We start from the raw sequence: 13,246 nt of genomic DNA, 5'->3' as shown, positions 1-13,246 counted from the left end.
CAGATGTACCTCACTGGTAGAGACTTGGCCGGACTTGAGGCCTTAGGGCTCCAAAGATACTGCACATCCCCACATAGTGGCACACTCTTAATTGCAGCACTTGGGTGGCAGAGGCAGGCAGATTTCTGAGAGTTCGAGGCCAGCCTGGTCTACATAGGGAATTCCAGGACAGCCAGAGGTACATAGCGAGATTCTGTCTTTAACAAAACAAATCACTGGATAATATCCCATTTCCATGTAAACAGTCATTCGGATTGGCTATTATAAACAATGACATACAAATGTTAGGATCGGTGTTTTCTACTCGTTGGTTATACACCCAGACGTGGGATTGTCTGATCACGTGGTAACTACCGTGAGTTTTTTCAGTATTTTCTAGAGGTTGCAGCCTTTCCTACTAAATGCCCTCAAGAATTTTCTTAACATCTGTAATCATCCGGGGGGGGGGGGAAGCCTCCGATTCCTTTCCGCTGTTCTCGTGCTGCGGCAGCAAAGGTGTTAAAATGGCATCCCTTAGATTCCAGGTCCGGAGGCTGAGGTAAGCGAACTTCCGTAAGTTCGAGGCCAGCCTAGTCTACATAGCGAGTTCCCCAGTTATGTTTCTCTCCAGCCAGGAATACATAATGGCATCCTGTTTCAAACAAATAAATTGATAAAAGGAATTCCTGGGTCTAGGGGAAACTGTTACCAACCCATCTCCTCCAAGTCTTCCACGGAACCCCCAGCGGTGGAAATGATGCGCAGGAATTGGTGCAGAAACCAGATTGCGGGCCACTTCCGGGCGCTTCAAGATGACGGATTTTCTCGTTCTACGCATGCGTCCTCCCAGGGTTGCCGGGGTGACGGCGCCTTCCAACCCGGTGTCCACGCATAGTGAAGTTCGGCGTTCTCTCCTCCCCGCCCGCCCGGACCAGTCGCGCGGCGATGACGTCGAGGGGGTCTGGCTAGGCGTCGCGGACTCCAGAGATGGAGGAAAAGGAGCAGCTGCGGCGGCAGATACGCCTCCTGCAGGGTGAGCGGGCCGCGGTCCGTCCGTGTGTTCCCTTGTTTCTTGTGATCTCCGTAGACCCTCTCCGAAGCGAGTGCTGTCGGTTGCGGTCTACCAATGGTCGTCATGGGTGGGCATCGGAGTGGCCGAGTCGGGTGCGGCCCGCGGGTGACAGACCCGCCAGGCTTCGGGGCGAGGGAGCGGGCAGGGCCTCCGAGGGGCTGTCAGGAGACGACAGCACGGTGGTCTTACCCGCGAGTGGTCGCGGTAGCCGACCTCCAGGTTCGGCTGGCTCGGAAGCGTTTCTCTTCCGCTGCCGTTGAGTGCCTTTGGCTCGATTCAGGCACAGCCCCCTCGTACTCAGGGCTGACTACCCAGGCACCAGCTTCAGCTTCAAATGTTTAGACCCAAGTTGGTCTTTATAAGCGTTCATATCGTTTCCAAAAATTTCCCCACAAAAGCATGTCCTAAGGAGAGTCCAAGTGGCCTTCCTATTTGGGACTACTTCGTGGGTTTCCCCAACACCCGACTGGAGGTGTCTGGCAGGATTCGAGGGTTGAGGCAGGCCCTGTGTGTGTGTGTGTGTAGTTGTTTGGTTATTGGGGATCCAGCGAGCCTGCTGGCGTTCCTTCGCTCTTCTTCCAGAGCTCCATGAGTCACTTCATTGGAAAAATCCTTGTGGTGGTGGTATCAGGTGTTTTTCTGTAGGAGATGATGTTAGCTGTTGGGTCATCATTGTGTTTTGTTTTGTTTTTTTATTTCTGTCTGTCACGTACTGGGTTAGAGAGGCGTCAGTTCTGAGAAGACAGTTATGCACTATGGTGCAGTTCTGCATTTTCCCCCCGTGAGTGGCTATAAACTACAGGGCCTCAGTGGAAGACTTGTCGTTCTTACCCAGGCACCACAGGTTTCTGGTCCCTGACTGGTTTTTTTTTTTTGTATAGGGAGTGACACTTGCTCTTAGAACATTGTAGATCTCGTAGGCCAGTGAGTAGAAGCAGTCATACCACAAAAGCTGCCATCTTCAGGATAAGCAGGCCAAAATACTAATAGTGATGGAGAAGTGCTCACAGAATTGACAAGCTTAGAGATTTGGACTGAACTTTTCATGGTTTCCAGTCACTTAGGACTGCTCTCAAGTCAGCAAGGCGAACAGGTCTGGAGTATTAGGGTAGGGGTAGTAGTCTTGATTGGTGCTGTTTTTATTCACATCTCCTAGGTAACTGACATGTGATTCTGCCTTCTCAGGTCTAATTGATGACTATAAAACACTCCACGGCAATGGCCCCGCTCTGGGCAACTCATCAGCTACTCGGTGGCAGCCACCCGTGTTCCCGGGTGGCAGGTCCTTTGGCGCCCGCTACTCCCGTCCGAGTCGGAGGGGCTTCTCCTCACACCATGGCCCTTCGTGGCGCAAGAAATACTCCCTTGTGAATCAGCCTGTGGAATCTTCTGACCCAGCCAGCGATCCTGCTTTTCAGACAGCCCTCAGGTCTGAGGATAGCCAGCATCCTGACCCCCAGCAGTACGTCCTGGAGAGACAGGTCCAGCTCAGTCCAGATCAGAATATGGTTATTAAGATCAAGCCACCATCAAAGTCAGGCACCATCAATGCTTCAGGGGTCCAGCGGGGGTCCTTGGAAGGCTGTGATGACCCCTCTTGGAGTGGCCAAAGACCCCAAGGAAGTGAGGTTGAGGCCCCTGGTGGACAACTGCAGCCTGCAAGGCCAGGAAGAACCAAGGTGGGTTACAGTGTGGACGACCCCCTCTTGGTCTGCCAGAAGGAGCCTGGCAAGCCTCGGGTAGTGAAGTCTGTGGGCAGGGTTAGTGACAGCTCTCCCGAGCATCGGCGGACAGTCAGTGAAAATGAAGTGGCCATTAGGGCACACTTCCCATCTGTCCTGCCCCATCGCACTGCTGTGGCTCTGGGCCGGAAGGTAGGCCCTCATTCTACCAGCTATTCTGAACAGTTCATAGACCAAAGAGCAAACACTGGCCACTCAGACCAGCCAGCTTCCTTGGGGCCAGTGGTGGCTTCAGTCAGACCAGCAACAGCCAGGCAGGTCAGGGAGGCCTCACTGCTCGTGTCCTGTCGAACCAGCAAGTTTCGGAAAAACAACTACAAATGGGTAGCTGCCTCAGAAAAGAGCCCACGGATCGCTCGGAGAGCCCTCAGTCCCAGAACAACTCTGGAGAGCGGGAACAAGGCCGCTTTGGGTACAGTTGGAAAGACAGAGAAGCTACAACCTAAAGTTGACCCAGAGGCGAGGCCGGAGAAACTGGCCACACCATCCAAGCCTGGCCTTTCTCCCAGCAAGTACAAGTGGAAGGCTTCCAGCCCGTCTGCTTCCTCCTCTTCCTCTTTCCGTTGGCAGTCTGAGGCTGGCAGCAAGGACCATACTTCTCAGCTCTCCCCAGTCCCATCTAGGCCCGCGTCAGGGGACAGACCAGCAGGGGGACCCAGCAGCTTGAAGCCCCTCTTTGGAGAGTCACAGCTCTCAGCTTACAAAGTGAAGAGCCGGACCAAGATTATCCGGAGGCGGGGCAATACCAGGTGTGCTGTCTTACAGTGTTCGGTCTAGGTGGGTGGGGTGGGGTTCATGAATCGCTTTTGGTTCCTACATTAGAGAATTTGGACCTTAGCTTGCACTGCTTTCCTGGTTTCCAGGTTGGGGAAAAAAAAAGGCCCCCGATGGGTCTATTCAGCACCACTGATGGGTGACCTAAGCCGAGAGCTTTGAGTGTGATTTTGGGTCATGCTTCATGGAGTGAGGCTGGAAGTACTGTTGTCATATAGAGATGTGTCAGGTAAAGACCGGATGATTCAGGGGCTTGCCTAGGGCAAGAGCTCCGGCACTGGTAATGCCGACAGACCCATCCTTTCTTCTCTTGATGAGAAACTAGGTTATTTCTGGTAGTTTCCCTTCTAGGTGGGCAGGGTTCAACAACATATGGTGTCTTGCCAGGTTAGGTGCTTGGGAGCAGCACGTGGGTCTGTCCAGTGTATAGCATTAGGTGAATGCCGAGTGGCTGTCCTGGCCGGAGCAGTGGGTTATATGTCTGAGCTGTGGGTGGTGGACTAGGGTGCTGGGCTCTTCCAGGTATGCCTGGACTTTTCCTGCTCTGTTTTTACTTGAGGGCTTTAGGTTCTAGGAAGTCAGGCTTTGTGGGGCCCTCTGGCCCTGTCCAGACAGAAGGATGTACCATTTGTGCCACATGGGGTGACTGAAAGGGACGGCAGCATGGCAGTCCCAGGCTTTTCCTGCCTTGTGTTCTGTTGCCATCTTCCGAGTAGGCTGAGGTGTTGGGTGTCCAGTGCTCCAGAGGAAACAGATTGCATTTACATCCCAGCTGGCTCTTTGCTGGTGGCCAAGTGACCAGGCCAAGCTACTGGCTTATGAGCACATATCACTGAGGTCCTGACCCTTGCGTGCTTTCAGGAGACTCTGAGATGGCATCCTAGCCCAGGGTATATGGTCACGGGGTCAGAAACTTCACATCAGCCACCAATGGCAAAGGTATTGTTTGCTTACCAGGCAGAAGGCCTGCCTATGCCATAAGACAGTGTTCTTCCAAAAGACATTTACTGTCCTTGTCATAAATTCCCCTAAGGAGGTTCTTCCTGCTGTCTTAATTTGGTCTTTGGCTCTCTGTATGCTCACTTCTTTTGGCTCTGTGCTGTCTGTAGTTATCTGAGCCTGGGTGCTATGCTCACCATGCCTAGAGAATAGATTTCTTCTTGTCATACCGGTGCCCTCCTCTATTGTGCAGCCCTCAGAGGTGGAGTTTTGTAGCATCCTTGAAGATGTGCTTGGGAGATGGCATGCAAGCCTGATGGCAGCTCTTCTTCAGGAATGTGGTCCTTCTCCATCACCAAATCTGTACTAAAAGTCCATCTGGCTTGGAGAGGGGCTGGGGCAGGGGCAGGGGCAGTGGTCAGGGGCAGGGGGCATGGGGCGGGGCAGGGACAGGGACAGGGTCTGAATCCACTCTGCTCTGCTCTACTTGGAGGACATTACAACCTGTGCTGTCTCCAGTTGACCAAGGTGCTTGGGCCTTTGTCAGTGAGCCTGTTGGTAGTTTTTTTGTGTTTTATCTTCATAGCATTCCTGGGGACAAGAAGAACAGCCCTACAACTGCCACCACCGGCAAAACCCATCTTACCCAGCGACGGAGACAGGTCCTCCGGGGGAAGAGCAGCCCGGTTGTAAGGAAGACTCCCCACAAGGGTCTAATGCAGGCCAACAGGCACCGGCTCTGCTGCCTGCCATCCAGCCGGACCCACCTCTGCACCAAGGAAGGTATGACAAGGAGGAAAGCTCTAGGCACTGGCTGAGGCTGGGCTGCACTCTGCTGGGATGATTAGGAACTGTGTTAGGAGGGTGGGGTATGTGACCCAAGTGAAAGGCTAGAGAGAGGGATGGCTTGGACATGGCTGGGTTCCCCTTGGCCAGTTGAGAAGGATGGGTTAAGAGGCTTACAGCTTTGGATGGAGAAGATGGAACGTGTGCTAGTGTTGCCTGGCAGAGTGAGGAAGGGCTGTGGGCTCCTTACTGGAATCCTCTAGAATATGGCAGAGTGTGAGGAAGGGCTGTGGGCTCCTTACTGGAATCCTCTAGAATATGGCAGAGTGTGAGGAAGGGCTGTGGGCTCCTTACTGGAATCCTCTAGAATAGCATCACTTGCTTATGTCTGTGGGGTAGAGTCTATGGACTGGGACAACTGGGAACAGCAAAGATTGTTTCCTGCTGGTAGTGGCTGTTACAGTGTCCCCAAGCCCCACAGGTGGCCAGGGAAGATTGAAGGGTGAGGGGTCCTGAGTTCAGTGTGTCTACCTGTGGTGCCTTGGATGTGTTAGGGGGCTATTGAAACTGTTGGTGACGCCTCCACTACAGGTGGAGGGATGGATAGCCTCTAGTAATAGACAGATGTGATGACTGCATTGTGCCCTGGTATTTCTGTTGCAGGAAGGGCTCTGGGGAGTCTCTCTATCCACAATTCACCTGCTGACCCGCCAAGCATGTGATGGGCACCTTGGGGCCAAGAATCATGCTAGTTCCTGGGGACACTGAGCCACATTCTAGTGGAGACGAGTGGCTGCCTGAGCCCTGTCAACAGCCTGGACAGTTGGCTTTGGGTGGTGAATAAGAAAGCAGAAGCGTATAGTTATGGGCTCCGGGGAGAGTGTCAACACTAGGCAGGCATTAGGGGTCTTCCTGAGCAGACTTGAGTGAGGGGAGGAAATAGCGCTCGCTCAGCTGTGCAGGTGAAGGCACTGTGGATCACAGAGCAGGAGGCAGATCATAGAGCTGTGTGCTATACAGGGTCAGAGAAGGGATTACCCCAGTGGAAAGGGCACTAGGTAACGGGGGAAGCTCTTTTATGCCAAAGGGAGGGAATAGGTTCTGTGATTTCAGGGAAGGATAGAAGAGGGAGCCAGGAGACAGCTTGTGTTGCTGCTCTCGGGAATATCAGGTGACAGGGTTGGGCTAGCAGGCTGGAGTAGTCAGTGAGTCAGGATGGCTAGCATGCAAGGCCTTGTGTTATCCTCATCTAAGTAGCAAGTGAGTTGTGAAAACAGGAGATGCTGAGCCTGTGCTACTCAGGTAGTGGTTCCAGAGACCACTACTCTCGGCTACTCTAGAGAGGCAGAGATCACATGGTGGGCTGTGTACAGGAGGCAGGAGGAGATGGGAGTGACAGTGGTAATTCCTCTGGGTTGGAGCCTGGGTGGATTTGGCTTGCTCTAGGGACCAGCTTGTGCTTTCCTCCTTGCAAGGCTTACTATCTGCTTCTTTCCTTGCTTGTCTAAGTATCCCAGCCTGAATGATGTTCAAAGCTCCGGCCAGTCTGTTTGATTCCCTGGGCTGGAGTCTTGCCATATTGCTGATTGGAGCTTTTCTATCTTCAAGTGGGTGCAGCCCCGCAAGCTTCTGTGGCTGTTAGATTCAGCGTCTCCCAGTACATGGGGTCAGTGGATAGGGGTTGCCCCTTAAGCTAGTGCTTAGAGTCCAATCTTTCTGCTTCCCTCCAAGAAAACACTTAGCCCTAGTTTCAGATTTTTCATGGTGCCAGTACCCTGATATCTAGACTTTGTGTGCCAAGGAATTGGGTTAGCCTAGCTAACCCTGGCCAGCCCCTCCTCCAGGTCCCTACTCAGCCCTACTGTGTGGCCTAGCAGCCAGCAGAGGGCGCCCTTGTCCCTCTTATCCCTCCATCCACCTTTTTCTGGTAATTGATTGCCTAATTTCCTCTTTATGTGAAAGAAAGCAGATATCAAGTAATTTGCAGCAATAACCTGCTAATGCTGGGCCAGTATCGAAACTCCCCTGTTCATTTCAAGTGGCAGATAAAACACTAATACATAATTATCCTTGCAAATTGGATTGTTTTAAATAACCAAAAGGCTACGGCCAGAAGAAAGCGATCCCATCTCCCTCGAGTTACTCTTGCAGCGTAATTGCCGCGTTCAATCAATTTCCCTGGCATTAGAAATTCCATCACAATCAACATTAAGCTTTATTCATTGTGATGGCTAAGAGCCGGGCCATTTCTCCTCTTTTTCTTAACTGGCAAAATTAATCAGGGAAAAGATTTTAAACATTTACCCGTGCGAAAGAGGTCAGCGCTGCCACTATATTGCTCAGCAGATAAGGGGGCTAATAAAAAGAAAATTGAATTACTAATGATCACCAGGAACCGAGTATATAAAACCTGGCAATCGCCAGTTCAGGAGAAGGAGAATCAATTTTCTTGGGACAAGGTGCGCTCATTTTTTATTTTGGCGCGTATTATCAGCAATTTAATTTGAGAGCGCATAAACAGGAGGAAACAGTTAGGGAATAATGAGCCTGGAGGTGTAAAGTGCCGCAGGATATATGCTGTACACAATTTATTTGGCACAACAGATAATCGCTTTAATTGAATTCAAAACTGCATTGTTCAGCAGCCATGGGGCTGCTCAGGCCTGGGGACTGAGAGTATCAGGAAGGTTCCCGTCTGATGTAGTGTCTCTCTTCTGGTCAGCCTTTGGTTATGGGGTGGGATGAGCTCCCAAGAGAGCCCCGAGGCGGTCAAGGAGGCATGTGTGCTCCGTCTGCTGCCGAGACCTGCTTGGTCTGCCTCAGTGGACACCTGTTAGAAAGGCGTCTGGGCGGATGATGCTTTAGGGGTGTGGCAGTTGGTAGTTATCATGTGATGCTCTTCCCCTGGTTGCTGTGGGGACCTGGGACCTGGGAGGCTTGGAGGGAGCTCCCAGGCTTACTCACATAAGGCGTGGCCTAGGCCTAGTATGTGGCTTGGCTCTGAGCTGTGTGCATGAGTGGTTTAATCTGATAGAGCACCTGCTGCTCTAGCTTAGGTAGCAGCTTAGTACCAGTCAGTCATGGGCTTCTAACCAGCAGGCTCTTGGAAGCCTCAGCTGTGCACTGTAAAGAAAGCCTTTGTGGGAAGAGAGGCTGTGTGTCATCACCTCTCCGAGGTAGGTTTAGATAGGATGACACATCTCTTTTATCTGCCCATGGTGGATATGTAGCCATTGCCTGCCCTTTTCTTCCTATAACTATGTTAAAAGTTTGGTCTTGGGGCTTAGGTAAAAACATTACTGCTTTTGCAGGACTTGATCAAGGTCAGTTCACACTGCTTTTTTTTTTTTTTTTTTTGATTTTTGAGACAGGGTTTCTCTGTGTAGCCCTGGCTGTCCTGGAACTCACTCTGTAGACCAGGCTGGCCTCCCAACTCAGAAATCTGCCTGCCTCTGCCTCCCAAGTGCTGGGATTAAAGGCGTGCGCCACCACGCCCGGCACTTACAATTGCTTTAACTTGGTCTCCAGGGGATCTGTCACCCTCTTCTGGATTCCATGCATATGCACATGCATGTACACATACGCACATATGGACACACATACAGAGATCATTTAAAATAAAATGTTTCTAGCAACAAGGCTGGGACAATGGCTTAGCAGTTAAGAGGATATACTGCTCTAGAGTTTGATTCCCAGCACCCAACTCAGGTGGCTCACAACTGCCTGTAACTCCTGTTCTAGGGAAGTCTTGATAACCCCAGTTTCCATGGACACCCATACTCAAGTGCATGTGGGCACCACACACACACACACACACACACAGACACACAAACTTAAAAATAAAATGAATTGGCAGGGTGTAGTGGTACATGCCTTTAGTGCTAGCACTCTAGAGGCAGAGGCAGGCAGGTGGGTAGATCTCTGAGTTTAAGGTCAGTCTCTTCTACAGAGTCAGTTCCAGGACAGCCAGGGCTACACAGAGAAACCCTGTCTCCAAAACCAAAAGTAAATAAAATGAATGAATTATATAAAAAATAAATAAACAATAAAATAAAATTTAAAAATCTTTTCAACAAACCTTGGCCTTGCCCTGGAAATTGAGCCTTCTTAGGTAAAGGATTAATTTGGTCAGTTCTGGGTTAGGGCTTGCTGGGGGCTGGGTAATAAGGACTAGGTGAATTTTCACTGTGATTTCATACAAACCGAGGCCTCCCAGCCTCCTAGGCTTTCACATGAGTCTCCTGGGGAGAGTTACCTACCTTCAGTACAGAGTTCTTTGGCTTTTGGCAGTTCACTGTGATGGCTCTGTGGTATATGCTTATTACACTGTCAGTGCTCGTAGGTAAGAAACTGGGTAACCACTTATTTTGGATCACTGGCATAAGTGATTGTAAGTGACAAGCCTTGGCCGCTTGTCTGGCCTTGGCTCACTCAGTGAAGGTCCTTTTGTCCTGCCTATGGTGAGCATCTGCTGGTATGGGTGGGTGCTCATTCCCACAGTTGGTGGTTTTTAAGGAAGTGCTCAGGGCGTCTTCCCAGTATAAGCTCTGTTAGCCTCACTCATCCTGCTACAAACTGGGTAGCTCTTTTGCCATCCCCAGCCTAGGACTGGTACCAGTTGGAGGCTGGGAACCCCTCAGATGTTCAGTATTCTCTGAGAGCTGACCCTACCCCCAGCTTCTAGCCATCCTGAAGGCAGCCTCCCCAGAGCTCTGGCCAGTCCTTCTTGGTGTCTGGGTGAGGCCTGCCTTCATACTGTGGTAGGACAGCTTCTCCATTGTCCCTCCTGGCTATATAGACAAGTGCTTTCAAGCCTGCTGGCCTGATTTTGTGTGCTTCTAGGTCCTGTCCGTCAGCTTCGTTCTTTGACCCCTTGCATCCCCTGCTCTGGCAGAGTTCCCACGCAGGCTTTTTTGGCCTATATGGGTCATTTCAGAATCATGTTTGTTGTTGTTTGGTTTTAGCTGTTGTGGGAGGGCTGCTTGCCAGGTGGTTTTGGGCATGCGAGGAAACCTATCCACATTCCTCCTATACTCACAGCTTCACACTCAGTTTGTCCACTCATTGCGCATCCTGGGCCTTGAACATTCCCAAGCACATGCTCTCCCTCTGAGCTCTGTTTTCAGTTCTCTTGCTTACCTTTTATTTTTGGACAGAGTGTTACTAAGTTTTCAGCGTGGCCTTGGACTCACACCGTAACCCAGAGAGGCCTTGAACTGCAATCTGCTTCAGCTTCCTGGGTAGCTGGGACTAGTTACCCTCCTTACTTCATCCTGTGAATGTTTAAAGCCTAGGCCATGTGTGCAGCCTAGGCTAAATATGTAGTAAGAACGTTCTCGAACCTCCTGCTTCTGCCTCCCAGTGCTGGGATTATAGGCGTGAGCCACCATCCTGACTTTCACTTCTCCTCTATGCCACAAAGTACTGTGGGGATCTTGCCTCTGATTAAGTCTGCCTTCTCTCTGCCTAGGTTTTGTCATTTAAAAGCCTGCCCCTTTTTGAAAGCCTCACTCCTTCTTGGCCAGGACTTGTTCATTCATGGGCCGGATCCTACCCCTCTCAGCTAAGTCCCACCTATTCTGGCCAGACACTAGACTTGGCTCCCTCAAAGAGCCCTGCCTTTGAAGGCTTTGCCCAGCCAGACAATTCTTTTCTGTGAGTAGGACCCACCCACTCTAGCCAGCCATACCTCCACACTTTTTATTTTGCAGTGTGGTCCTCTTCCTTCAGATATCTCGGGCCCTCTGCCTTCATTCAGGCAACTGCTTAGTGCCCGTCCGTGGTCAGCCTTACAAGCCTATCTGCTTTAAGATCACCATGGCCGGGTGTGGTGGCGCACGTCTTTAATCCCAGCACTCGGGAGTCAGAGGCAGGCAGATTTCTGAGTTCGAGGCCAGCCTGGTCTACAAAGTGAGTTCCAGGACAGACAGAGCTATACAGAGAAACCCTGTCTCGAAAAAACTCAAAAAAAAAAAAAAAATCACCATGGCATTCCCGCTTCCTGCTTCATTTCTGCAGTATGTGGATTTCTGTGTTAATTGTCTGTCCTGCCTCACTAGAAAGGTCCTGTATGAGCACTCTGTCCTACTCTTGTCACATGGATGTGAGTCTCTTGGTGCAGAGCCAGAGGAAGGAAGCTTATTCCATTGCAGAAGCAGTGTTTGGATCAGGGTTCCCTTCTGCAGACTATTCTGAGTGAAGATTGTTCTCTGTAATTTTGTCACCACATGTGTTACAAGCCAATTCCTGGCTTCAACCCAAAGCTTTTATTGGGTGAGCAAGCCCTGCTGGTCAGGGGATACCTGTTCCATCTGACTTAAACTGGGTAAAGCTTGGTCAGTATGGGCAGAAAGGCGTTCATCATGGTGTGTTTGGTTGCCCATTGAGAGCAGCACTGCCCACTGGGGAGATCTCAGGTCTTTCTAAGGCCCAGGACTCTTGGAGCATCATTGCATTCAGCATCTGAGGATGAGAGTCTGAAAGGGACTGACCTGCGAGGAGAAATAACAGGCCTGCCTGTTGGGATATTATTCCTGCCCTGAACCAAGTGTTCCTGGTGGGTGGGAGCCAGTAGTGGCACGCTAGAAGGGTTTGTGACCATCCTATAACACCGGCTGGCTATGGGATGGCATTGTCTCACCACTTGTGTCACTAAGGGCAGTTGGGGAAGTCTGGGAGCAGGAGGGTTGGCAGATGAGAATGCTCACAGGCTGGCTGTACAGCAGCGGTGTGATCTGCAGTCTCTCAGGTGCCCAGTCCTCTGCTTGGCCCTTGTGGCCTCTGGGGAGCTGACTTCCAACGGAGTTGAGCCAGAGAGCAGAGACTGGTAGCACAATGTTAGGAGTGGCAGTTTGATTGTGACAGCATCCTTCCTTACCTGACCTAAGCTTGGGCAGTAGCTCTTGGTGGTCTTGGCTGGCTGCCTTCTCCAATGCAGCTCAGGACAGGGAAGCAGAGAGCTTCAGTCAGGACCCCAAGTTAGGCAGCAAGGATGCATGCTGCGTCCTCTCTGGTCATAAATGTAGCTGAGGCAGCAGATGCTATGGCAAGGGCTTTGGAAGTGCGTTGGAGCCTCAGGTACTTGTTGGGGGACACAGGGTGGCTTGTTGTACCTGGTGGGGAAGGGCTCAGGGCCAGGGATCTGGGTAAGAGGCCAGGCTTGATAGACACCCTTTAATGGTGGGCGCTGGGAGCACATCTAGTATTCGAGTTCTAGAATTTGCCTGAGATGTTATACCATAAAGTACACATCCTCCCTCTCTATGCTGCTTGGTGCCATTGTCTTGCTGAGGAAGTTTGGGTCTTCTGTGTTCTTTGCACTGCTGTCTGTGTGGTTTTTGCTTTTTATTTTATTTTAGATATATGTCTGTAAAATTAGAGTTGAGTGGCCTCAGGGTCTCTGTGCAGATCGGGTGTTTCAGACCTGTGTGGTGTTGCTCTGTGCTGTGTGGTGGCTGCTGCAGCCACCTCCTGGGAAGCCCTGCCCAGTGCCTTGGGTCTGCGATCCGTTGTTGCTCACCGGTCTGCAACCGGACTATTGGGTTTTACTATGGCTGCGGCAAACACTGTTAAAGGGCATGAGAATAGTTAAATCTGGAGTCCTGCTTCCATAAGGGAAAAAAGAAAATGCTGAATTAGGCTCTGCGAAAGGCATCCGCAGCGATCCTTGGATCTTGCATAAATTATCAGGCACGCTGGAGGCCTCCAATTTTACGTTTGTTGCAACCATGCTAATTAATTATTCCACAAGAATTGGCATGAACACACATGTGTGTGCTACTCCTGGTGAGCTTGCCCCTTCTGACTCCTGACTTGGGGAGGGTGGTGGTTTCAGGGTGACTGGAGCTGGTATCTTTAAGGCAGCAGGCCTCCCCTCTGGCTTAGGACAGTTTGGCTAGCTCCTCTGTAAGTGGAAGTGAGACTAGTCTTTTTTTGTCATTTTCCTCCTGCTCAA

The 13,246-nt window shown here is 51.1% G+C and overlaps 1 protein-coding gene across 1 annotated transcript in view; it reads left to right on the top strand.

Moving 5' to 3' along the window:
* Window positions 1–921: 921 nt before the first annotated feature.
* Window positions 922–13,246, top strand: part of Zc3h3 (zinc finger CCCH-type containing 3) — an 86,432-nt gene continuing 74,107 nt past the window's right edge. The window contains exons 1-3 of the mRNA XM_021184025.2: window positions 922–1,012; window positions 2,237–3,542; window positions 5,093–5,289. Of these exons, the coding sequence (XP_021039684.1) occupies window positions 967–1,012; window positions 2,237–3,542; window positions 5,093–5,289 (1,549 nt within the window). The 5' untranslated portion in view covers window positions 922–966. The remainder of the gene's footprint in view (window positions 1,013–2,236; window positions 3,543–5,092; window positions 5,290–13,246) is intronic.

Source organism: Mus caroli, chromosome 15, assembly GCF_900094665.2.
Source record: "Mus caroli chromosome 15, CAROLI_EIJ_v1.1, whole genome shotgun sequence".
Taxonomy (NCBI): Eukaryota; Metazoa; Chordata; class Mammalia; order Rodentia; family Muridae; genus Mus; species Mus caroli.
Note: the sequence above shows the minus strand (reverse complement) of the source record. Positions and strands in the feature narration are given on the sequence as shown.